This window comes from Leptonychotes weddellii, chromosome 2 (assembly GCF_054177405.1).
Source record: "Leptonychotes weddellii isolate Sample4059 chromosome 2, ASM5417740v2, whole genome shotgun sequence".
NCBI lineage: Eukaryota > Metazoa > Chordata > Mammalia > Carnivora > Phocidae > Leptonychotes > Leptonychotes weddellii.
In genome coordinates this window covers 30,233,219-30,258,501 of record NC_138370.1, presented here as the reverse complement: position 1 = coordinate 30,258,501, position 25,283 = coordinate 30,233,219, and the positions used below count along the sequence as shown (strand labels likewise).

The 25,283-nt window shown below is 34.4% G+C and overlaps 2 protein-coding genes across 2 annotated transcripts in view; both read right to left on the bottom strand.

Moving 5' to 3' along the window:
* LOC102740164 (A disintegrin and metallopeptidase domain 3-like) overlaps positions 1-25,283 on the bottom strand; it is a 425,273-nt gene that overhangs the window by 274,066 nt on the left and 125,924 nt on the right. The gene's annotated exons all lie outside the window — the stretch shown is intronic.
* ADAM2 (ADAM metallopeptidase domain 2) overlaps positions 1-25,283 on the bottom strand; it is an 84,867-nt gene that overhangs the window by 29,518 nt on the left and 30,066 nt on the right. The window contains exons 8-11 of the mRNA XM_081812864.1: positions 5,441-5,512; positions 4,834-5,000; positions 3,716-3,797; positions 1,314-1,331 (exon numbers count right to left, since the gene is read on the bottom strand). Coding sequence (XP_081668990.1) covers positions 1,314-1,331; positions 3,716-3,797; positions 4,834-5,000; positions 5,441-5,512 — 339 coding nt within the window. The remainder of the gene's footprint in view (positions 1-1,313; positions 1,332-3,715; positions 3,798-4,833; positions 5,001-5,440; positions 5,513-25,283) is intronic.

The following is a 25,283-nucleotide window of genomic DNA, read 5'->3' as shown; positions in this document are numbered from 1 at the left end:
TCTCCAACATTTGTTGTTTCTTGCCTTGTCAATTTTTGCCATTCTAACTGGTGTAAGGTGGTATCTCAATGTGGTTTGGATTTGAATTTCCCTGATGGCTAATGATGATGAACATTTTTTCATGTGTCTGTTAGCCATTTGTATGTCTTCTTTGAAGAAGTGTCTGTTCATGTCTTCTGCCCATTTTTTGACTTTTATTTGTTTTTTGGGTGTTGAGTTTGAGAAGTTCTTTACAGATCTTGGAAATCAGTGCTTTGTCTGTAGTGTCATTTGCAAATATCTTCTCCCATTCTGTGGGTTGCCTCTTTGTTTTGTTGACTGTTTCCTTTGCTGTGCAGAAGCTTTTTATCTTGATGAAGTCCCAAAAGTTCAATTTTGCTTTTGTCTCACTTGTCTTTGGAGATGAATCTTGAAAGAAGTTGCTGTGTCCAATGTCAAAGAGGTTACTGCCTATGTTCTCCTCTAAGATTTTGATGGATTTCTGTCTCACATTGAGGTCTTTCATCCGTTTTGAGTTTATCTTTGTGTATGGTGTTAGAGAATGGTTGAGTTTCATTCTTCTCTATATAGCTGTCCAATTTCCCCAGCACCATTTATTAAAGAGACTGTCTTTTTTCCATTGCATATTTTTCCTGCTTTGTCGAAGATTATTTGACCACAGAGTTGAGGGTCCATATCTGGGCTCTCTATTCTGTTCCATTGGTTTATATGTCTGTTTTTGTGCCAGTACCATGCTGTCTTGGTGATCACTGCCTTGTAATATAGCTTGAAATCCGACAACGTGATGCCCCCAGCTTTGTTTTTCGTTTTCAACATTTCCTCCTTTTTCAACAATTGCTTGGTGATTCAGGGTCTTTTCTGATTCCATACAAATTTTAGGATTGTTTGTTCCAGCACTTTGAAAAATGTCATTGGAATTTTGATTGGGATGGCTTTGAAGGTATAGATTGCTCTGGATAGCATAGATATTTTAACAATGTTTATTCTTCCAATCCATGGGCCTGGAATGTTTTTCCATCTTTTTATGTCTTCTTCAATTTCTTTCATGAGTGTTCTGTAGTTCCGAGAGTATAGATCCTTTACCTCTTTAGTTAGGTTTATTCCAAGGTATCTTATGGGTTTTGGTGCTAGTGTAAATGGAATCATTTCTCCAATTTCTCTTCCTACAGTTGCATTGTTAGTGTATAAGAAAGCAACTGATTTCTGTGCATTGATTTTGTATCCTGCCACATTACTGAATTGCTGTATGAGTTCTAGTAATTTGGGGGTGGAATCTTTTGGATTTTCCACATAAAGTATCATGTCATCTGCAAAGAGAGAGAGTTTGAATTCTTCTTTGCCAATTTGAATATCTTTGATTTCTTTTTGTTGTCTGATTGCTGTTGCTAGGACTTCTTTTCATTTCATTGTCAGTGTGCATTTTTTTCTATTCTGTTTTGACGTTTTATGTGCTCTTTTCATCTGACAACCCAGTTTTCTCCCCTTCTACCAGATGATCCAGCATAAGAGATTATGGGGAGACTCCAGAAGGGATTTCCTGGCATAAGGATTTTGTTGATCTGATAGTGGCTATAATTTGGAGAAATTTATTTTCATTTCTCCTTCAAAGGTTTTCTTATGGCTTTTTAATTATTATCTCCATTACTCTTTTTTAAAACGATTTATATATTTATTTGAGAGAGACAGAGAGAGCACACTTGAGTGGGAGGAGAGGCAGAGGAAGGGAATCTCAAGCAAATTCTATGCTGAGAAGAGAACCCCACAGGGGCCCAATCTCATGCCCCTGAGATCATGACATGAGCTGAAATCAAGAGTCAGATCCTTAACATACCAAGCCACCCAGGAGCCCCAATCTCCTTTACTCTTAATATCTAGATATTGGCACTTCTACTTCAATAATCCATTCTCTTAAGTTTTCTTTTACTATTCCTATAACTTTTCTGATGTCTCCTGGGAGAGGTTCTGATTCTGATTTAATCTAATACTTTGTGCAATTTATTATAATTACATTTTTCGTACCTAATACTTCCAACTAGTCCTTTTCTATAATACCTTACACTTTATTTTGTTTGAAGTTTCTATAACTGCTAATTAGTTCTGCTTCAAGTGGTATGTATTGTGTACTGTGTTTTCTTCTGAGGATGTTTAATATTCAGGATCTACATAGTCCATGAACTGAGATAATGTATCCAGTAATATGTAATGGTATAAAAATCCTGAGGCCAAGAACTAGCTTGTGTCAGTCCTCATGAGTGAGTAAATTAGTGACTAACAAGTGAGTGGATAAGTCCCAGGAAAGAGAGTTGCAAGACATCAAATATCATATGCTAATTATTCTTATATTTTTCTACTCATCCAAAAATCACCTGGGTTGTGGTTTCATCTATAAACTTTCAGGAAGAAGCAGCAAAGGAGGGATATAGATCTTAGATTTTTTGCCACAGCTCTGGGAGATTAGGGAGGCAGGGATATACCACCAACATTTTTCACAGAGATAGAATAAACAATCCTAAAATTTGGAACCACAAAAGCCCCAAATAGCCAGAGCAATCTTGAAAAAGAAAAGCAAACCTGGAGCATCACAATTCCAGACTTCAAGCTATATTACAAAGCTGCAGTCATTAAGACAGTATGGTACTGGCACAAAAACAGACACAGAAATCAATGGAACAGTATAAAAAACCCAGAAATGGACCCACAACTACATGGTCAGCTAATCTTTGGCAAAGCAGGAAAGAATATCCAATGGAAAAATGATAGTCTCTTCAACAACTGCTGTTGGGAAAACTGGACAGCAACATGCAAAAGAATGAACCTAGACCACTTTCTTACACCATACACAAAAATAAACTCAAAATGGATGAAAGACCTAAATGTGAGACAGAAAACCACCAAATTCTTGAGAAGAACACAAGCAGCAACCTCTTTGACCTTGGCCATAGCAACTTCTTACTAGACATGTTGCGAGAAGCAAGGGAAACAAAAGCAAAAATGAACTATCAGGACTTCATCAAGATAAAAACTTCTGCTCAGTGAAGAAAACAATCAACAAACTAAAAGGCAACCTTCGGAATGGGAGAATGCCAATGACATATCTGATAAAGGGTTAGTATCCAAAATCTACAAAGAACCTACCAAACTCAACAACCAAAAAACAAATAATCCAGTTAAGAAATCAGCAGAAGACATGAACAGACATTTTTCCAAATAAGACATATAAATGGCCAACAGACACATGAAAAGATGCTCAACATCACTGGTAATCAGGGAAATACAAATCAAAACCATGATGAGATATCACCTCATACCTGTAAGAATGGCTAAAGTTAACAACACAGGAAACAATACATGTTGGCAAGGATGTGGAGGAAGGGGAACACTTTTGCACTGTTGGTGAGAGTGAAAAGTGGTGCAGCCACTCCAGAAAACAGTATAGAAGTTCTTCAGAAAGTTAAAAATAGAACTACCCTATGATCCAGCAATTGCACTACTAATTATTTACCCAAAGGATACAAATTTTATATTTATGAAGTTCAATAAGAACTTTTTAAAGTCCCAACACTTCCAATCTGTAGCAGGGACAAAGATGTTTAGAATTATTTTGCAAATTTTAATATACATAAAAATAATAAAATAAATAAATATTTAACTGTATATTGATCTAAATAGCATTCTATTTATACATCTCAGCCAAACAAATTAAACCATACCATACCAGAGCAACACCTCCTCCATAATGGCTATCACACATCTTCCCTTGAAAGGTTGCACCAACATAATTTGATTTTTCTCTGTAACTTAAGTTTAAAAAAGGATCATAATCATATAATTTTGTAAAATTAAGCACAATTACTATTGAATTTTCCTAATAACATTTTTTGATTTGCATATTTATATAATAAATTGATAAATATTTCCACCTAACATTAGGGTAATGAAGCTTGGAAATGACTAAACATGTCTGCTTGTTTTGAAAACAATGAAATACATTTAAAAAACAAATAATAGAAAGTTATTTTCATATTAAATTTTTAGAAAACAATATTCTTTATTATGTGGTATTTTTAAAAAATAATTCCTAGAATATCAAAATAATAAAAATAAATAAAATTCCTAAAATTAGAAAGCTAAAGCAATACAATTGATAAATAAAATAGGCAGAGTCACCTTATGGGCTGAAGTTTCCCATTAACTGGATAGAATTAGATAACCAGGATCATGAAAATATATTACTTATTTGTGGGACAGAAAATAATTTAAAATAGTATAATTTTGTAAATATATATTATTTTTATATAATATAACAATATATATAGATACTAAAAATTAATAAGAGAAAAACAAAGAACTTATTAAATAGAAGGGGAGGCTTATATTTTTTTAAATGCAGCATAATGTAAATATGGTATGTTAGAGATATTAAAATATACAGTAGTGTTGCCATATCCTTGGGGGGGTTTTTTGTTATCTTATGAAAATAAAACATAAAAAGGAGCCCTAATTACTACATTCATCATGTGTGTTTCTTCAGATAGATATTGTTATTATTTTAAGTAGAGTTAAGGGCATTTAATGATATGTTACACATTCTAAGGTAAGAAAGCATATGATAACAATATTGAAAGAGTGAGTATTAACTATAAACAAGTAAATAGAATGATTCACATCAATAATTCTGCTATAAAAACTGTGTTTTGAAAAATAATATACACACGATGTTCTATGTAGGAAAAAAATGGCATATCTTCCCTAAAGGCCTGTCAACTGTTAGAAATTAGGTCAAATATGGATGTTTCCTTTGTATAAGACTTAGTAAAACCAAAATATGCTTACACAAGCAAAAATGCTATATCATGTGGACGCAGAACAAGATAAGATCTTTTCCATTTTAAAAATCTGTGTAATAACTCATTAACATCTCCAGTTACCAAGATTTTATTTTCATCTATCCAAAGTTCCAATGAAGAGAGAATTATTGTAACATTAAATGATGTAAAAATCTAAAATAGAAGACATGAAGAAAATATATTCAAATATCATGGTTTAAATAGATCTGGGGATTTATCTATAAAACACTACACTGATGACAAATATTAAACAACAGAATTGCTAAGTCTAGATCGGATCTTACAGAGTATATTAGTAAATAATAAGTACTACTTATAAAACAAGTAATAGTTAACAGTTTGAAATGCTTGTACTTCAGTAAGCCCCATGTGAAGTGCTTTATCAATTTTAAAATTAGCATAACTTAATTAGATATACATAATAACTATTATTCTTATTATTATTCCTACTCAGAAAACTGAAACTTAAAATAGTCATATAATTTGACCTATTTCATACATCATGTGCATTCAGACAGTGCCATAAAAAAAAGTATGGGAATTCTTTAAGCAACACAAGCAAATGCAAAAAGAATTAAAAAGCAAATACTTACAGCATTTGTCAGTCCAATCAACTGGAAGATCTTTTGAGTGACAACAATCGTATCAGAGCCCATATGATTATACTGAAAAAGATAAGAAATTGTTTAAATTACTAATTTATTAGTTTTTAAACATTATTATTATAGAAATGATATTATATATACTCAGTGTAAAATAGGAAAAATATGTTTTAAAATACAAAAGACATGCAAACAATGAATCATGGAACACTACATCAAAAACTAATGATGTAATGTATGGTGATTAACATAACATAATAAAATTTTTAAAAAGGCAAAAAAAAGGCAAAAAATAAATAAATAAAATACAAAAGACATTACAAACTCTTCTAAAAACAAAAGAGGAGGAACACTTCCAAACTCATTTTATGAGGCCACCATTATCCTAATACCAAAATCAAACACTGCAAAAGAAAAATATAAACCAATATTCCTAATGAACACAGATGCAAAAAATCCTCAACAAAATATAGGCAAACTAAATTCAACAGCATATTAAAAGGATAATACACTGTGATCAGTAGGGATTTTTTCCAGGGATGTAAGAATGTTTTGACATCTGCAAATCAGTCAATATGATACACTACATCAACAAAATGAAGGCTACAAATTATATGATCAGATGATGAAGAATCATCAGAAGAAGCAGAAAGGCATTTTAACAAACTTCAACATCCTTTCATAAGGAAAACTCTCACCAATGTGGGTATGGAGAGAAGGTACAACAACATAATAAAAGCCATATATAACAAGCCTATAGCTAACAATATGCTCAACTGGGAAAACCTGAAAGCTTTTAGTCTAAGATCAGGAATGAGACAAAGATGCCCACTCTCACCACTTTTATTTAACATTGTATCAAAAATCCTACACAGAGCGACTAGGTAAGAAATAAAGAAGCTATACAAATTACAGATCACATGATATTATACAGCGAGAACCCTACAGATACACACACACACACACAGAACTAATTTTTAAAATTCAGTAAATTTGCAGGATAAAAAAACAATATGCAAAAATCTGTTGCATTTCTGTATACTAATCATAAACAATTAGTAAGAAAAAATAAAACAATTCCATTTGTATTTGCATTAAAAAGAATAAAATACCTAGAAATAAGTTTAAATACAGGAGATAAAAGATATGTACAGTGAAAACCATAAGACAATGATAAAATAAATTAAAAACACACAAAAATAGAAATATATACTGTGTTCATGGATCAGAAGAATTAGCATTGTTAAAATGTCCATACTACCCAAAGCAATATACAGATTCAAGGTAATGCCTATCAAATTTCCAATGACATTTTTCACAGAAATAGAATAAAGAGTCTTGAAATTTGTGTGGAACCACAAAAGACCCTGAATAGCCAAAACAAATTTGAAAAAGAACAAAGCTAGAGGCATCATGCTCCCTGATTGCAATATATATTACAAAATATATTACAATATTATAGTAATCAAAACAGTATGATATTGCCATAAAAACAAACACACAGAGCAATGGAACAGAACAGAAAGCTCAGATACAAAACCATGCATACCTTATGGTCAATTAATTTATAACAAAGGAGCCAAAAATACACAACAGGGAAAAATAGTCCCTTCAATAAATGGTATTAAGAAAACTGAACAACACATACAAAAGAATGAAACTGTACCACTACAGTTTACATACACAATATCACTTACAATATACACAAAATATAACTTGTAATGAATTAAAGACTTGAATGTAATACCCTGAAACCATAAAACTCCTAAAACGCAACATACAGTGAGCTTTTTCACATCAGGTGGCAATGACTTTTTGGACTTGACACCTAAAGCAAAGGCAACAAAAGCAAAATTAAGTGGGACTACATCACTCTAAAAACCTTATGCACAGTAAAAGACAGCATGAACAAAATGAAAAGGCAACCTACCAAATGGGTTGTAAATCATGTATCTAATAATGGGTTAATATCCAAAATATATAAAGAACTCATATAACTCAATAGCAAAAGAAAAGCAAACAATCCAATTAAAAAATGGCCAATTAAAAAATGAATAGACAATTTTTCTGAGAAAATATACAGATAGCCAAGAGGTACATGAAAAGATACTCAACATTACTAATCATCAGGGAACTACAAATCAAAACTACAAAGAGATATCATCTCACACCTGTTAGAATAGCTGTTATAAAAAAGACAAGAAATAGCAAGTGTTGGTGAGGATGTGTAGAAAGGGGAATCCTCATACACTGTTGGTGGGAATGTAACCTGGTGAAGCCACTGGAAAAGAGTATGGCGTTTCCTCAAAAAATTAAAAATGGAGTTGCCATATGATCCATCAATGCCACTCCTGGGTATTTGTCCAAAGGAAATAAAAACATTAACTCAAAAGGATGTATGCACCCTAGGTTCATTGTAGCATCATTCGCAATAGCCAAGACTGAAAACAATCTAAGTGTCCATCAACGGATGAATGGAGAAAGAAAATATAGTATATGTATACAATGGAATGTTATTCAGCCAGAAAAGAACAAAGTCTTGTTATTTGTGACAACATGGATGCAGCTTGAAAGCATTACGCTCAGTGAAATAATTCAGACAGAGGAAGATAAAAACTGAATTATCTCACTTATATGTGGAATCTAAGAACAAGACAAAAAACCAAACTTATATATACAGAGAAAAGATTGATAGTTTCCAGAGGTGGGGTGTAGGCAATGGAAGAAATGGGTGAAGGTGATCCAGTTATAAAATAATTAAGTCCTGAGAATTAATGTACAGCATCATAACTATAGTTAATAATACTGTATTGTACATTTGAAAGTTGCTAAAGAGTAGATTATAAAAACTCTCATTACAAAAAAAATTATAGCTATGTGTGATCATTTTGCAGTATATATTTTGCAAATACTGAATCATAATATTGTACACCTGAAACTAATATAATGCTACATAGAAATTATCTCTCAATCTTAAATAAGACACTACAAATAAGATATAGTTTTACTATCAAAAAATAATAATTGTTGAAAGAAAATGTTAGTTTAAACTATAAGATTTAAATGTGAAGAATAAATATTATATATTGAATACATGCATTCAAAACCATTCCTTACTGAAACCTTATTTTAAAAATTAATTAATAATTCATAATTAACTTAATTATTAAGGTATTAAAAATTATTAATAGAAAAATAACGTTTCAAAAGCACAAATAAAAGAAAAGCAAAAACAAACACAAAATTTGAAAACTGAAGAACAGATAAGTAATAAATGATTAAGAAGATTTAAGAAATTTAGGTGATAGACCAGTGTAACAATATAATTCACCTTGAAGACCCTAAAATACTCATATTGGCTCTATCAGTTTTTCTTCAAGTAAGAGAAATTGGCACTAAGACCAGGCAGATTGACGTTAAAGTTTAAGAAGTAGTTAAGGGTCGGAGAATATTCAGAATGGTTGTGTGAAAAAAGACAATCCAAGAATGTTACATATTGAATGATTCCATTTATATAACATTTTGGAAATTAAAAAATATAGACATAGAGAAGAGATTAGCTGTCTTCAGAGATCAGGGAAAGGGGAGTGAAGGAGAACTGGGTGTGGCTGTGAAAAGGCCACACAACAGATCCTCATTTGAAGTTATTCTGTATTTTGACTATGAGTATCAATACCCTAGATGTAATACTGTATTATAATATTTTAAGTTATTACAAATTAGAAAAAATAAAGGATATATAGGATCTCTATATACCCTTTTTATTTTAATATATATTTTATTCATATTTTGTTCAGTAAAAAAGAAAACAAACACTATTGGCAATGTGTACACATAAACCACACAAATCCACAAACACATAAATATAAATTAAGGTGAACAATCAATAATTTAAGCACTCTATGCCAACATTTGAGATAACAAAGCTATGTTAAATGTTTCAAACCAAACTTATAACTCACCCATCTGGAAGTAAAAAAGAAGACCAAGAACATAATTTTTGGATAGCAAATAGGGCAGAGAGTTCATCAAAGAAATTGAGTAGTTGCTTAAAAGTGTGTTAAACCTAGGATAGGGCAAAATCATAGATTTTTCAGGATTGAATGAAAGAACAAGATGGTTTGAGATACTCAAGAGTAAAAACTTCAGAATAAAAGTTTTCGTTTGGGGCCAAGAGATCTATCACAGATAATAATCTCTAAATATTCTGAATATTATTACAAGTACATATGAGTAAACAATTATTTCTAATAAAAAGATAATTTTAAAGAACATTAAAAACTAGAAAATATGCACTTATGACAAAAGGAGATAGTAGGGGAGGAACAAATAGTTCTGGAACATAAAAAATTCAAAATGGCAGACATACATATAGACATATAAATAATGACATTAAAAAATGAATGAAAAAATCACTTAAAGGATTGAAAAATCAAAACCACAATGAGATAGTACATCACACCTGTTAGAATGGCTATTATCAAAAAGACAAGATATAAGAAATGCTGCCTAGGACATTTAAGTGTCCATCAATGGATGAATGGATAAAGAACTTGTGAGATGTACACACACACACACACACACAATGGAGTATTATTTGGCCATAAAAAGAATGAAATTTTTCAATTTGTGACATGGATGGACCTTGAGGGCATTATGCTAAGTGAATTAAAAAGTAAATTAAGTCAAACAGAGAAAAATAAATTCCCATGATCTCATTTATATGTAGAGTTAAAAAAAAAAAAACTCATAGATACAGAGAAAAAATTGGAGATTGCCAGAAGAGGGGGTGAGGAATGGGCAAAATGAGTGAAGAGAATCAAAAGGTACAATCTTCCAGTTATAAAATAAATAAGTTATGGGGATGTAATGCATAGCATGGCAACTATAGTTAATAATACTGTCCTGCATATCTGAAAGTTGCTAATAAAATAGATCTTAAAAGTTCTCATCACAGGAAAAAATTCTGTAACTACGTGTGCTGTGGATATTAACTAGACTTATGGTGGTGATCATTTTGCAATATATACAAATACTGAATCATTATGTTGTACACCTGTAACTAATATAATATGTCAATCATACCTCAATGAATAAAAAGAGGAAAAAAGAAAACTAATCAAAAGTCTTCCATGATAAGCAATAGCATGGAGGACTATAGGGGAAGGGAGGGAAATCTGAAGGGGGAGAAATCAGAGAGGGAGACAAGCCATAAGAGACTCTGGACTCTGGGGAAAAAACTGAGGGTTTCCAGGGGAGGGGGATGAGGGAGGGAGAATCAGGTGATGGGTATTAAGGAGGGCACATGTTGTGATGAGCACTGGGTGTTATACGTAACTAAAGAATCATTGAACACTACATCAAAAACTAATGATGTACTATACAGTGGCTAACTGAACATAATAAAAAAAAGTCTTAAGCAGGAGATTGATACAATTTGAATTACGTTTTAAAAAGGTAAAAAGGCCCTAGCCTCATGAGGTTTGAGGTATTAAACTTCTTTGTCTATATAAAATGAATTAGGAGCTTTTTAAACAGTTTAGAAAGTAGCTCTCAGATTTTGGCAGGTCAGAATCACTTGGAAAAGGAGTAAAGAATACAGAGACCTAGATTTATTGAAGTACAACAGGTTCTGGGTGTCTGATTTTATCACCAAGTTTCCTAAGTGATTCTTATTCATACCAAGTTTGAAAACTACTAGGTTAGAATGTAATTATCAATTATTTAAGGTTTGGATAAAATGCAGATAGAGCTCATAAATTCCTGAAATTTTCAATCACAGTCCTTTAATCATCTTTCAGGTTTCTTCTGTGTTAATTGATCTATTTAACAAAACTATAAAACACCCATACTCATTAATATGAATGCAAATTTTATAAATGTTAGTCAAGAGATTCCAGCAATGTATCAAAAGAATATGTGATGATGAGGCAGAGTTTATGTCCAGTAAATTCATGTTCAACATCAATAAAATATGTAAGTGTTATTCATTACATCAACAAACTAATAAAGAAAACCTGCATGGTTGATATAATAAATGCTGAGAAAGAATTTGACAAAATTCACCAGCAATTCCTAATAACAAATCAAAAAATGGGAACCAAGTAAAATTACTCAAATGTCATGAAGACTAAACACAGCAACAATGGAAAAAATCAACAACAAAAAACTAAGAGTAAATATGATTCTAAACGGAAAAACCATTTCAATTAAAATCAGGAACTATATAGCTTGTCTATTATTCTCTTCATGTTATTTAACATGGTCAGGGAAGTTTTTGTGAATGCAAAAACACCGGAAAATAAAATAACTGCAGCAAACATCTGGAAAGAAGAAATAAAACTCTATCTTTGAGTTTATGATATATTTTATACTAGAAAACCCATGAGACTCCAATAAAATTACTATAATTATTATAAGAATATGGTAAGGTTGCTAGATATAGGAGCTATCTATAAAATTAATGATGTTTTTCTCATTTTATATAAAAAATTCATTTACAATGCTGAAAAATTAAATTGTTTTATTTACTTAAGAGTAAATTTTAAAACAGTGTATCTAAATGAAGAAAACTACAGTAATCTTATTAAAAGACATAAAATCAGTCTAATCACAAAAGTATACATTATTTTTGGATAAAAAGACTTTCTGTCACAAGTTTGTTAATTACTCTAAGTTAATGAAATTTTAATGCTATGCCAATTAGAGTCCCCCATTTTGGGAGGGAGGATTAAGAAAATGATCATAAGGCTTATACATAAGAAAAAGAACATGAGAGAAAATATGCTAAAGTATGAGAAAAAACAGGATGAGGAGATTTGCCTTGCTGGATGTCCTTATACCATAAAGCCACTGTAATTGTCAGTATGATATTAGTTTATGAATGGAAAAATAGACTAATGGGACACAAAATAAAGAAATCATAAATATATCCCAATTACATGTGAGACTTTAATATTTAATAAATAGTGCTGGCAGAACCAGCTATTCATCTGAAAGAAAATAAAAGTAGACACCCACCTTAAGTCATAGTTTATCCTATGCCATATGTAAAAATACATTCCAGGTAAATTAAAGAGTTAAATGTAGACAAATCTAGAGAACTACATAAAAAGTATAGGCGTTATTGATAGCCTCCCAATTAAAATTGCAAAGCTAAAAATTGTGTAGGAATGTGAAGGCATATTTAAATACATGAAAATTAAAATTTTGTGATACAAAAAATTCACAAAGGAAGTTAATTACCAAACTCAATATTTTGATAATATTTTATTTCAGGCACTAAAACATGAAGATTTTCAATATTCAAAGATTTCTTATAAGTTGATAACAAGGCAAACAAATAAAAAAATGAGAAAAGGCATAAGTTATCAATTCAGAGGAAAGCTAATACCAGTGACCACTAAATATTAAATGATGCTTAAATTAATTCTCAAGGAAATACAAATTAAAATCACATTTAGATAAAATGTTATGTGCACTGATTAGCAAAAATTAAAGAGAAATATAAAATGGATGATTAGCAGGTATGAAAGGAACATTGTATTTTCAGTTTTAACAGATATGTAAAAAAAAAGAAGTTACAATCTTTATGAAGCAATGGATGATATCTATTAAAATTGAACAACATAAATCTTTTGAGCCATCATCCCTACTCCTGGTGACCTTTCTCATAGAGGTTAAATGTCCAAGATGGAAGTACTGATGAATAAGGATAATTCATAAGCATTATTTATAGTGGAAAGCAAAACAAACAACAACAACAATAACAAAAAGAAAACTGGAAATAAAGTGAATACTCACCAAAAAAGGAATAAATGAATCAGTTACAGCACATGCATACCATGAAATACTATTCAGTCCTCAAAAAGAATGAATTAGCTACTCAGTTGACTTGAAGAACCTCCCACACACACACAAAAAATTTAAAATTAAATAATCCAAGAATATGTCAGAGGCTGCCAGACTTAATAAAGGGAAAAAAAGAGAAGAATTAAATGTATATTGTTTACAGAAGACATACTACCTTTCAAAGATACAAATAACTTGAAAGTAAAAGTACTGAAAGAGTATACCATGAAAACAATGAGAACTGACATGCCCATGCAGAAGATATAAAATTATAAATACATATGCATCTAAGAAGAGAGCCTGGGGAAGGAGTTAAGATGGCAGAGGAGTAGGGGACCCTAATTACATCTGGTTGCTGGAATGCAACTTGATAGCTATCAAATCATTCTGAACACCTGTGAAATCAATGGGAGATCTGAGAAAAGAATTGCTGCAATTCTATAAATAGAAAAGTGACCACTTTTTGCAAGGTAGGAGGTGCAGAGGAGACGTGAATATGGGGCAATATATTGGAAGATAAATAGTGGAGGGGAGAAAGCTCTTAAGTAGGCTACCAGAAAGTATTATAAGCAAATAAGCATTGGAGTACAAAATTGGAACATTCAGGAGTCTGCCAACTTGGGGACATCCCTGGCTTAAAGGTGCTCAAGTGGTGAAGTGGAGCCAGGTGGACAGCATGGTCTCAGGATCCTCAGGGTCACAAAAAAGAACGGGAATGTCTAAGTGTGGCAGAGTTCCCAAGCATCAGAGAAGGGAAGCCAGCTGAAAGCAGCAAGTCTAGGTGCCAGCTTTCTGCTCAGTGTTGCCATAAACTGAGAACCACAGCATGGTTGGGCGACACTTCTCTGGGCAGGGGCTCAGCAAAATGCAGACGCTCAAGGAGAAACCCCTCCATTTCCCAGGAGGAATGGCTCCAGTCCACAATGCAGGAGTACCAAAAGTTTGGAGACTGGAAACTGGGTCATGTGCCTGAGATAAAAATGCTCAGTCACAGGCTAGGTGAACACAGAGTTAGGATGGAAACCAGGGAGACAAGAGTGATTGACTTCTTTTCTGTGAGGGCTCACTGAAGAGGTAGGGGCATGAACTTTCAGCTCTGGGGCTAGAGATAGGGATGCTGCCATTTTTATCCCCTCCATCAGTACTGAAAGACTTCAGGGAGCAAAACATCACCACATAATGCAATCTGGAGCCACTTTCACTGAGCCCAGCCCCCTGGCAAGGGAGGCACAATTCCACCCAGGCAAGGATACCTGAGAATCAGTGCAACAGACCCCTTTCACAGAAGACCAGCAGGAACAACTGGCTACACCAAGTAAACCAATCATATAGAACTGCAAAACTTCAGCTCTTGGAGAAAAGAGTATATAGCATTTGTGGTGTTTTCATTATTCTTTAGTCTTTCAGGGTTTTTTCCAGCTATTTTCTTATTTTATCAATTCTTTTTTTAAATTCATTTTTAATTTTTATATATAAATTTTTATATATTTGGTTTTCTTCCATTGTAATATATATATATATATATATTTTTTCCTTTCTTTCCTATTTTGAGATCTGGTTTGCTTTAACAAATAGACCAAAATACACCCAAGATCTAGTTTATTGTTTTGTCCTGTTTTACTTATTGTTTGATTTTTTTTTTCTTATTTCATTTTGTTTTTGTTTTCTTCCAGTTTGGTTTCTTTGTATTTTTCTGGTGTTGTTGTTGCTATTTTTGTCTTTTTTCTCTCTTTGACATATTCTTTCTGGACATAATGATGAGACAGAGAAACTCACACCAAAAGAAAGAATAGGAGGCCATACTCATTGCCAGAGATTAACCAATATGGATATAAGTAAAATGGCAGAATTAGAACTTGAAACAATGATTATAAAGATACTAGCTGGGCTTGAAAAAAGCATAGAAGACAGTAGAGAATCCTTCACTGTAGAAATAGAACTAAAATCTAATCAGGCCAAATTCAAAATGCTATTACTGAGATCCAATCAAAAATGGAGGCTCTAACTGCTAAAATGAAGGAGGCAGAAGAGTCAGTGATATAGAAGACAAAATGGATGGAGAATAAGGAACCTGAGAAAAAAAGAGAGGAAAAACAACCACTGGATCATGAAGGCAGACTTTGAGAAATCAGTCTGGCCAGGGGTTTATCAAGCTTATTAATTCTTTCAATGAATCAGCTCCTTGTTTTGTTGATCTGTTCTACTGTTCTTTTGATTTCTATATCATTGATTTCTGCTCTAATCTTTATTATTTCTCTTTTCCTGCTGGATTTAGGCCATATATGCTGTTCTTTTTTCCATCTCCTTTAGGTATAAGGTTAGGTTGTGTATTTGAGACTTTTCTTAAAGTTTCTTGAGAGAGGCCTCTATTGCTATATACTTTTAGGACTGCCTTTGCTGCATCCTAAATGTTCTGAAATTTTGTGGTTTCATTTTCTCAACCAGGTAATTAAAGAAGAATTTAAAAAATACCATATAACACAAAATAATATTTGAATAATAGGGGTCCCAGAAGAGGAGGAGAGAGACAGAGGGGCAGAAGGTTTATTCAAACAAATTAGAGCTGAGAATATCCCTAATCTGTGGAAATAAACAGGCACTCAAGTCCAGGAAGCACAAAGAACCCCCTCAAAGTGAATAAAAACTAAGTCAGCACCTCAACATATAATAGTGGAACTTACAAATTTCAGAGACAAAGAGAAAAATCCTGAAAGCAGCTTGAGACAAGAGGTCCATAACCTAAAAAGGCAGAAACATAAGGCTGGCAGCAGACCTGTCCACAGAGACCTAGCAGGCCAGAAAGGACTGGTATGACACATTCAATGTGTTAAATGGGAAAAATACACAGCCAAGAATACTTTATCCAGCAAGGCTGTCATTCAGAATAGAAGGAGAGATAAAGAGTTTCCAAAACAAACAAAAACTAAAGGAATTCATGAACGCTAAACAAGCCCTGCAAGAAATACTAAAGGGGATCCTTTGAGCAAAGAGAGAGCCCAAAAGTAACAAAAACCAGAAGGGAACAGAGACAAACTACAGAAACAGTGACTTTACAGGTAATACAATAGCACTAAATTCATATCTTTCAATAATAATTCTGAATATAAATGGACTAAATGCTCCAACCAAAAGATACAGGGTATCAGATTGGACTAAAAAACAGGACCCATTGATATGCTGTCTACAAGAGACTCATTTTGGACCCAAAGACACCTCCAGATTTAAAGTGAGGGCATGGAGAACCATTTGTCATGCTAATGGACATCAAAAGAAAGCTGGGGTGGCAATCCTTATATCATACAGACTATATTTTAAAGCAAAGACTGTAATAAGAGATGAAGAAGGACACTATATTATAAGAAAAGGGTCTATCCAACAAGAAGATCTAACAATTGTAAATATTTAGGCCCCTAACTTGGGAACCATCAATTATATAAAGCAATTAATAACAAAAACTTAAAGAAACTCATTGATAACAATATAATACCAGGGAATTTTAACACCCCACTCACAGCAATGGACAGATCATCTAAGTAGAAGAGCAAGAAGGAAACAAAGACTTTGAATGACAAACAGGACCAGATGGACTTCACAGATATATTAAGAGCCTTTCATCCTAAAGCAACAGAACACACATTCTTCTAGATTGCACATGGAGCATTCTCCAGAATGGATCACACATTGGGTCACAAATCAGGGCTCAACCGGTACCAAAAGATTGAGATTACTCCATAAATATTTTCAGACCCCAATGATTTAAAACTTAAACTCAATCACAAGAGAGAATTTGGAAGGAAAACAAATATATGGAGGCTAAAGAGCACCTACTAAAGAATGAATGGGTCAACCAGGTAATTAAAGAAGAATTTAAAAAATACATGGAAACAGGGCGCCTGGGTGGCTCAGTTGGTTGGGCGACTGCCTTCAGCTCAGGTCATGGTCCCAGGGTCCTGGGATCGAGTCCCGCATTGGGCTCCCTGCTCTGCGGGGAGACTGCTTCTCCCTCTCCCACTCCCCCTGCTTGTGTTCCCTCTCTCGCTGTATCTCTCTCTGTCAAATAAATAAAATCTTTAAAAAAAAAAAATACATGGAAACAAATGAAAATGAAACCACAAAATTTCAGAACATTTAGGATGCAGCAAAGGCAGTCCTAAAAGTATATAGCAATAGAGGCCTCTCTCAAGAAACAAGAAAATTCTCAAATAAACAACCTAACCTTATACCTAAAGGAGATGGAAAGAAGAACAGCATATATGGCCTAAATCCAGCAGGAAAAGAGAAATAATAAAGATTAGAGCAGAAATCAATGATATAGAAATCAAAAGAACAGTAGAACAGATCAACAAAACAAGGAGCTGATTCATTGAAAGAATTAATAAGCTCGATAAACCCCTGGCCAGACTTATCAAAAAGAAAAGATAAAGGACCCAAATAAATAAAATCTTAAGTGAAAGAGGAGAGATCACAACCAACACCAAAGAAATACAAACAATTATAAGAACATATTATGAGCAACCATATGCCAAGAAATTAGGCAATCTGGAAGAAATGGATGCATCCCTAGAAACATATAAGCTACCAAAACGGAAGCAGGAAGAAATAGAAAACCTGAACAGACCCATACCAGCAAAGAAATTGAAGCAGTAATCAAAAGTCTCCCAACAGAGTCCAGGGCCAGATGGCCTCCCAGCAAAATTCTACCAAACATTTTAAAAAGCATTAATACCTATTCTTCTGAAGTTGTTTCAAAAAATAAAAATGGAAGGAGAACTTCCAAGCCCATCCTATGAAGCCAGCATTTCCTTGATCCCAAAACCAGACAAAGACCCCACTGAAAAGGAGAATTACAGACCAATATCCCTGATGATCATGGATGTAAAAATTCTTCCCTAGATACTAGCTAATGGGATCCAACAGTACATTAAAAGGATTATTCACCACGACCAAGTGGGATTTATTCCTGGACCACAAGCGTGGTTCAACATCCAGAAATAAATCAATGTGATACACCACATAAATAAAGAAAGGACAAGAACTATCTGATCCTCTCAAAAGATGCAGAAAAAAACCTTTGACAAAATACAGCATCTTTTTTTTGATAAAAACTCTCTGCAGTATAGGGATAGAGGGAACATACTTCAATATCATAAAAGCCATATATGAAAAACCCACAGCGAATAGTATCCTCAATGGGGGAAAAACTGAGAGCTTTTCCCCAAAGGTCAGGAACATGACAGAGATGTTCACTCTCACCACTCTTGTTCAATATAGTACTAGAAGTCCTAACTTTAGCAATAAGAGAACAAAAAGAAATAAAAGGCATCCAAATCATCAAAGAAGTCAAATTTTCACTCTATGCAGATGACATGATACTCTATCTCAATAACCTGTAAGACTCCACCCAAATATTGTTAGAACTCATACAGGAATTCAGCAAAGTGACAGAATATAAAATCAATGCACAGAAATCAGTTGCATTTCTACACACTAAGAATGAGGCAAAAGAAAGAGAAATCAAGGAATGGATCTCATTTATAATTGCACCAAAACCATAAGATACCTAGGAATAAACCTAACCAAAGAGGTGAAAGTACTTTGAAAACTATACAACACTTATGAAAGTAATTGAGGAAGACACAAAGAAATGGAAAAATGTTCCGTGCTCATGGATTGGAAGAATAAATGTTGTTAAAATGTCTATACTACCTAAAGCAATCTACACGTTCGAACCCCGAGCAACAATATTTATATGGGACACACTAGACTTTAAAATAAAGACTGTAACAAGAGATAAAGGGCACTATATAATCATAAAGGGGACAATCCAACATGAAGATATAACAATTGTGAATATTTATGCCCCCAACATGGGAGCACTCAGATATATAAGAATTAAAAACAGACATAAAGGAATTCATTGATAATAATAATAGTATGGGACTTTAGCATAGCACTTATATCAATAGACTGATCATCTAAACAGAAAATAAAGAAACAATGGCTTTGAACTGCACATGAACAGATGGACTTAACAGATATATTCAGAAGATTCGATTCTAAAACAGCAGAATACAAATTCTTTTCAAGTGCACATGGAATATTCTCAAGAACAGATCATATATTAGATGACAAATCAGGCCTCAAAAAAATACAAAAAGACTGAAATCATACCATACACCTTTTCTGGCCACAATACTATGAAATTTGGAAGTTGATCAAAACATAAAATTTGGAAAGACCACAAATACAGAGAGGTTAAACAACATGCTACTAAACAATGAATGGTTCAACCAGGAAGTCAAATAAGAAATTTAAAAAAAATACATGGAAACAAATGAAAATGAAAATATAACAGTCCAAAACCTTTGGGATGCAGCAAAAGCAGTCCTAAGAGGGAAGTATATAGCAATACAGGCCTATTCTAAGAAGCAAGAAAAATCTCAAACAACCTAACTTATTACACACAATGGAGATAAAGAAAACAAATGAAGACTAATCCAGCAGAAGGAATAAAATAGTAAAGATTAGAAGAGAAATAAATAATATAAAAGCCAAAACAAAAAAACAATAGATCAATGAAACCAGGAATTGGTTTTTTGAAAAAATAAATAAAATTAATAAACCCCTAGCCAGGTTTATCAAAAAGAAAAGAGAAAGAACCCAAATAAATAAAATCACAAATGAGAAGGAGAAATAACAACAATCACTACAGAAATACAATTAGAAGAGAGTATTATGAAAAAGTATATGCCAACAAATTGGACAACCTAGAAGAAATGGATAAATTCCTAGAAACATATAGACTATAAAAACAGAAACAGGAACAATAGAAAACTTGAACAGACCAATAACCAGCAAAGAAATTGAATCAGTAATCAAAAAACTCCCAAAAAACAAAAGTCCAGGGCCAGATAGCTTCACAGGCTAATTCTACCAAACATTTAAAGAAGAGTTAATACCTAGATGGTGGAGGAGTAGGGGACCGTATTCCAACCAGTCTCCAGAATTGAGCTGCATGTCTACCAGACCATTCTGAACACCCATGAAATCAGCCTGAGATATAAGAAAATAGATCTTGATCTCTACAAACAGAATATTGCAGGCAGTTGGTTTTGAGGTACAAAGCGGGAAGCCGTGATTCTGCAGGCACATATCTGAAGATAAACGGAAGGGGGAGGGACCTGCCATAAGTGCTGGTGCTGAGAAGGTGGAAATAACACAGGAGCGCAAAAGTATCCCTCAATGGGGACCAGGCACAGACTCGCAGACTGGTAGTGATGGGGAAAGGAGTTTAGGGCAGCCCCCCAGACTGAAACTGGGAGTGGTAGGGCTGTGCGAGGGAACTGGAGGTAGCTGGTGGATTTAGAAGCACAAAGGGCGGAAATGTACCCCAACCAGGAGGCGACAACTGGGAGCGCTGCTGAGAGGCCCACAACCCAGGACTGCAGTTTATAGCAGCACAGACAGAAATGAAGATAGTGTGGCCTGGAGAGCTCACTGAAGAACAGTCTGCAATCTCTCTGCTCTGAGGCAGAGGGTTAGAAATGATCTCTTCTGCTCCGACTCTTGGAAGAGATGTGGAAAGACACCAGGGAAAGCCTCCAGAGAACAAAGGCCCCCAAAAACCAGTTTTCATTGAGCCCATCCCCCCCCAGGGGAAGGCAACTCTGCCCAAACAGGGATGCCTGAGTAACAGCGTGGCAGGCCCCTCCCCCAGAAGACAGGCTGGGAGAACAAGAGGCCTGCAACCCTAAGGTCCCTATAAAACAGGTGCATCTTGCTTGGGTTGTGGTCAATAATTTGGACTCTGTACGTTCCCTCAACCACCCCTTAACAAAATAACTAGGAGGAGGAACCCACAAAATAGGAAAGACTCAGAGACTGTGACTTCTGCCACAGACTTACAAATGGATACAGATATAACCAAGATGTCGGAAATGGAATTCAGGGTAGCAATTGTGAAGACAATAGCTACAATGGAGAAATCGATTAATGGCAACATAGAGTCTCTAAGGGCAGAAATGAAAGCTGAACTGGCAGAACTTAAAAATGCTATCAATGAGATCCAATCTAATCTAGATAACCTAACAACTAGGGTAAGCAAGGCAGAAGAACGAATTAGTGATCTAGAAGACCAATTGATAGAAAAGAAGGAAAAAGAGGAGGCCAGGGAAAAACAACTCAAAATCCATGAAAAGAGAATCAGAGAACTAAGTGACACCATGAAACGTTCCAATGTCAGAATTACTGGGATCCCTGAGGAGGTGAAGAGAGAGAGAGAGGACGAGAAGATATATTTGAGCAAATCATAGCTGAGAAAGTCCCTAATCTGGGGAATGAAACAAACATTCATGTCCTAGAGGCAGAAAGGACCCCTCCCAAGATCAAGGAAAACAGGCCAATGCCCCAGCATGTAATAGTAAAACTTGCAAATCTTAGAACCAAGGAAACCATCTTAAGGGCAGTTAGGGGGAAGATATTCCTTATGTACAGAGGGAGGAACATCAGAATAACGTCAAACCTATCCACAGAGACCTGGCAAGCCAGAAAGGCCTGGCAAGACATATTCAGGGCACTAAAAAAGAAGAACATGCAGCCAAGAATACTTTACCTGGCAAGACTGTCATTTAGAATGGATGGAGAGATGCAGAGCTTCCAAGACTGGCAGAAACTGAAAGAATATGTGACCACTAAGCTGGCCCTGCCAGAAATATTCAGGGGGTTCTATAAAAGGAGAAAGACCCCAAGAGTGATATAGAACACAAATTTACAGAGAGAATCTATAGAAACAAGGTCTTCACAGGCAACATGATGACAATAAATACATATCTTTCAATAATCACTCTCAACGTGAATGGCCCAAATGTTCCCATAAAATGGCACAGGGTTGCAGATTGGATAAAAAGACAGGACCCATCCATATGCTGCCTACAAGAGACTCATTTTGAACCTAAAGGTACATCCAGACTGAAAGTGAAGGGATAGAGATCCATCTTCCACGCCAACAGACCTCAAAAGAAAGCTGGGGTAGCAATTCTTATATCAGACAAATTAGATTTTAAACTAAAGTCTGTAATTAGAGACACAGAAGGACACTATATGATTCTTAAAGGGTCTATCCAACAAGAAGATCTAACAATTGTAAATATCTATGCCCCCAACATGGGAGCAGCCATCTACATAAGCCAGCTATTAACGAAAATAGTCATATTGAGAATAACATGTTAATTGTAGGAGACCTCGATACTCCACTGTCAGCAATAGACAGATCATCTAAGCAGAAAATCAACAAAGAAACAAGAGCTTTGAATGACACACTGACGAGATGGACCTCATAGATATATACAGAACATTCCACCCTAAAAAACAGAATACTCATTCTTCTCGAGTGCATATGGAACTTTCTCCAGAATAGACCACACACTGGGTCACAAATCAGGTCTCAACTGATACCAAAAGATTGAGATTATTCCCTGCATAATCTCAGATCATAACACTTTAAAACTGGAACTCAATCACAAGAAAAAATTTGGAAGACCTTCAAACACTTGGAAGCTAAAGACCGCTCTACTCAAGAATATTTAGGTCAACCAGGAAATCAAAGAAGAACTTAAACAATTCATGGAAACCAATGAGAACAAAAACACAATGGTCCAAAACCTATGGGATACTGCAAAGGCGATCCTAAGGGGGAAATACATAGCCATCCAAGCCTCACTCAAAAAAATAGAAAAATCGGGAATTCACCAACTAACTCTACACCTTAGAGAACTAGAGAAAAACCAACAAATGATGCCTAAGCCATGCATTAGAAGAGAAATACTTAAGATTAGAGCAGAGATCAATGAATTAGAAACCAGAAACACGGTAGATCAGATCAACAAAAGTAGAAGCTGGTTTTTTGAAAGAATTAATAAGATCGATAAACCACTGGCCAGACTTATCCAAAAGAAAAGAGAAAGGACCCAAATTAATAAAATTATGAATGAAAGGGGAGAGATCATGACTAATACCAAGGAAATAGAAACAATTATTAGAAATTATTATCAACAACTACATGCCAATAAACTGAGCAACCTGGATGAAATGGATGCCTCCCTGGAAACCTACGAACTCCCAAGACTGAAGAGGAAGAAATTTACAACCTGCATAGGCAAATAACAAGTAATGTGATTGAAGCAGTAATCAAAAACTTCCCAAAAAACAAGAGTCCAGGGCCTGATGGATTCCCTTGGGAATTCTACCAAACATTCAAAGGAGAAATAATACCTATTCTACTGAAGTCGTTTCAAAAAATAGAAACAGAAGGAAAGCTTCCAGACTCATTCTATGAGTCCAGCATTACTTAATCCCCAAACAAGGCAAAGACCCCATCATAAAGGAGAATTTCAGACCAATAACCCTGATGAATATGGGTTCCAAAATCCTCAACAAATCCTAGCTAATAGGATCCAAGAATACATTAAAAGGATCATCCATCACGACAAAGTGGGATTTATCCCTGGGATGCAAGGGTGGTTCAACATTCACAAATCAATCAATGTGATAGAACACATTAATAAGAGGAAAGAGAAAAACCATATGGTCCTCTCGATTGATGCAGAAAAAGCATTTGACAAAATACAGCATCTTTTCCTAATTAAAACTTTTCAGAGTATATGGATAGAGGGAATATTCCTCAAGTTCATAAAATCCATCTATGAAAAACCCACAGTGAAAATCATCCTCAATGGGGAAAAGATGAGAGCCTTTCCCTTAAGATCAGGAACACATCAAGCATGCCCACTCTTGCCACTATTGTTCAATATAGTACTGGAAGTCCTGGCAACAGCAATCAGACAACAAAAAGAAATAAAATGTATTCAAATTGGCAAAGAAGAAGTCAAACTCTATCTCTTTCACAGATGACATGCTACTTTATGTGGAAAATCCAAACGACTCCACCCCCAAATTACTAGAACTCATACAGCAATTCAGTAATGTGGCAGGATACAAAATCAATGCACAGAAATCAGTTGCTTTCTTATACACTAACAATTCAACTGTAGGAAGAGAAATTAAAGAAACTTTTCCATTTACACTAGCACCAAAAATCATAAGATACTTTGGAATAAATCTAACCAAAGAGATAAAGGATCTATACTCTAGGAGCTACAGAAGACTCATGAAAGAAATTGAAGAAGGCACAAAAAGTTGGAAAAACATTCTATTCTCATGGATCGGAAGAATAAACATTGTTAAAATGTCTATGCTATCCAGAGCAATCTATACCTTCAACGCCAACCCAATCAAAGTTCCAATGACATTTTTCAAAGTGCTGGAACAAACAATCCCAAAATTTGTATGGAATCAGAAAAGACCCCAAATCGCCAAAAAAAATGTTGAAAAAGAAAAACAAAGCAGGGGGCATCATGTTGCTGGATTTCAAGTTATATTACAAAGCAGTGATCACCAAGACAGCATGGTACTGGCACAAACACATACATATAAACCAATGGAACAGAATAGAGAACCCAGATATGGACCCTCAACTCTGGTCAAATAATCTTTGACAAAGCGGGAAAAAATATGCAATGGAAAAAAGACAGTCTCTTCAATAAATGATGCTGGGAAAATTGGACATGAAACTCGACCATTGTCTAACACCATACACAAAGATAAACTCAAAATGGATGAAAGACCTCAATGTGAGACAGGAATCCATCAAAATCCTAGAGGAGAGCAGAGGCAGTAACCTCTTCGACATCAGCCACAGCAACTTCTTTCAAGATACACCTCGAAAAGCTAGTGAAACAAAAGCAAAAATGAACTTTTGGGTCTTCATCAAGATAAAAAGCTTCTGCACAGCAAAGGAAACAGTCAACAAAACAAAGAGGCAACCCACAGAATGGGAGAAGATATTTGCAAATGGCACTACAGACAAAGCACTGATTTCCAAGATCTATAAAGAACTTCTCAAACTCAACACCCAAAAAACAAATAA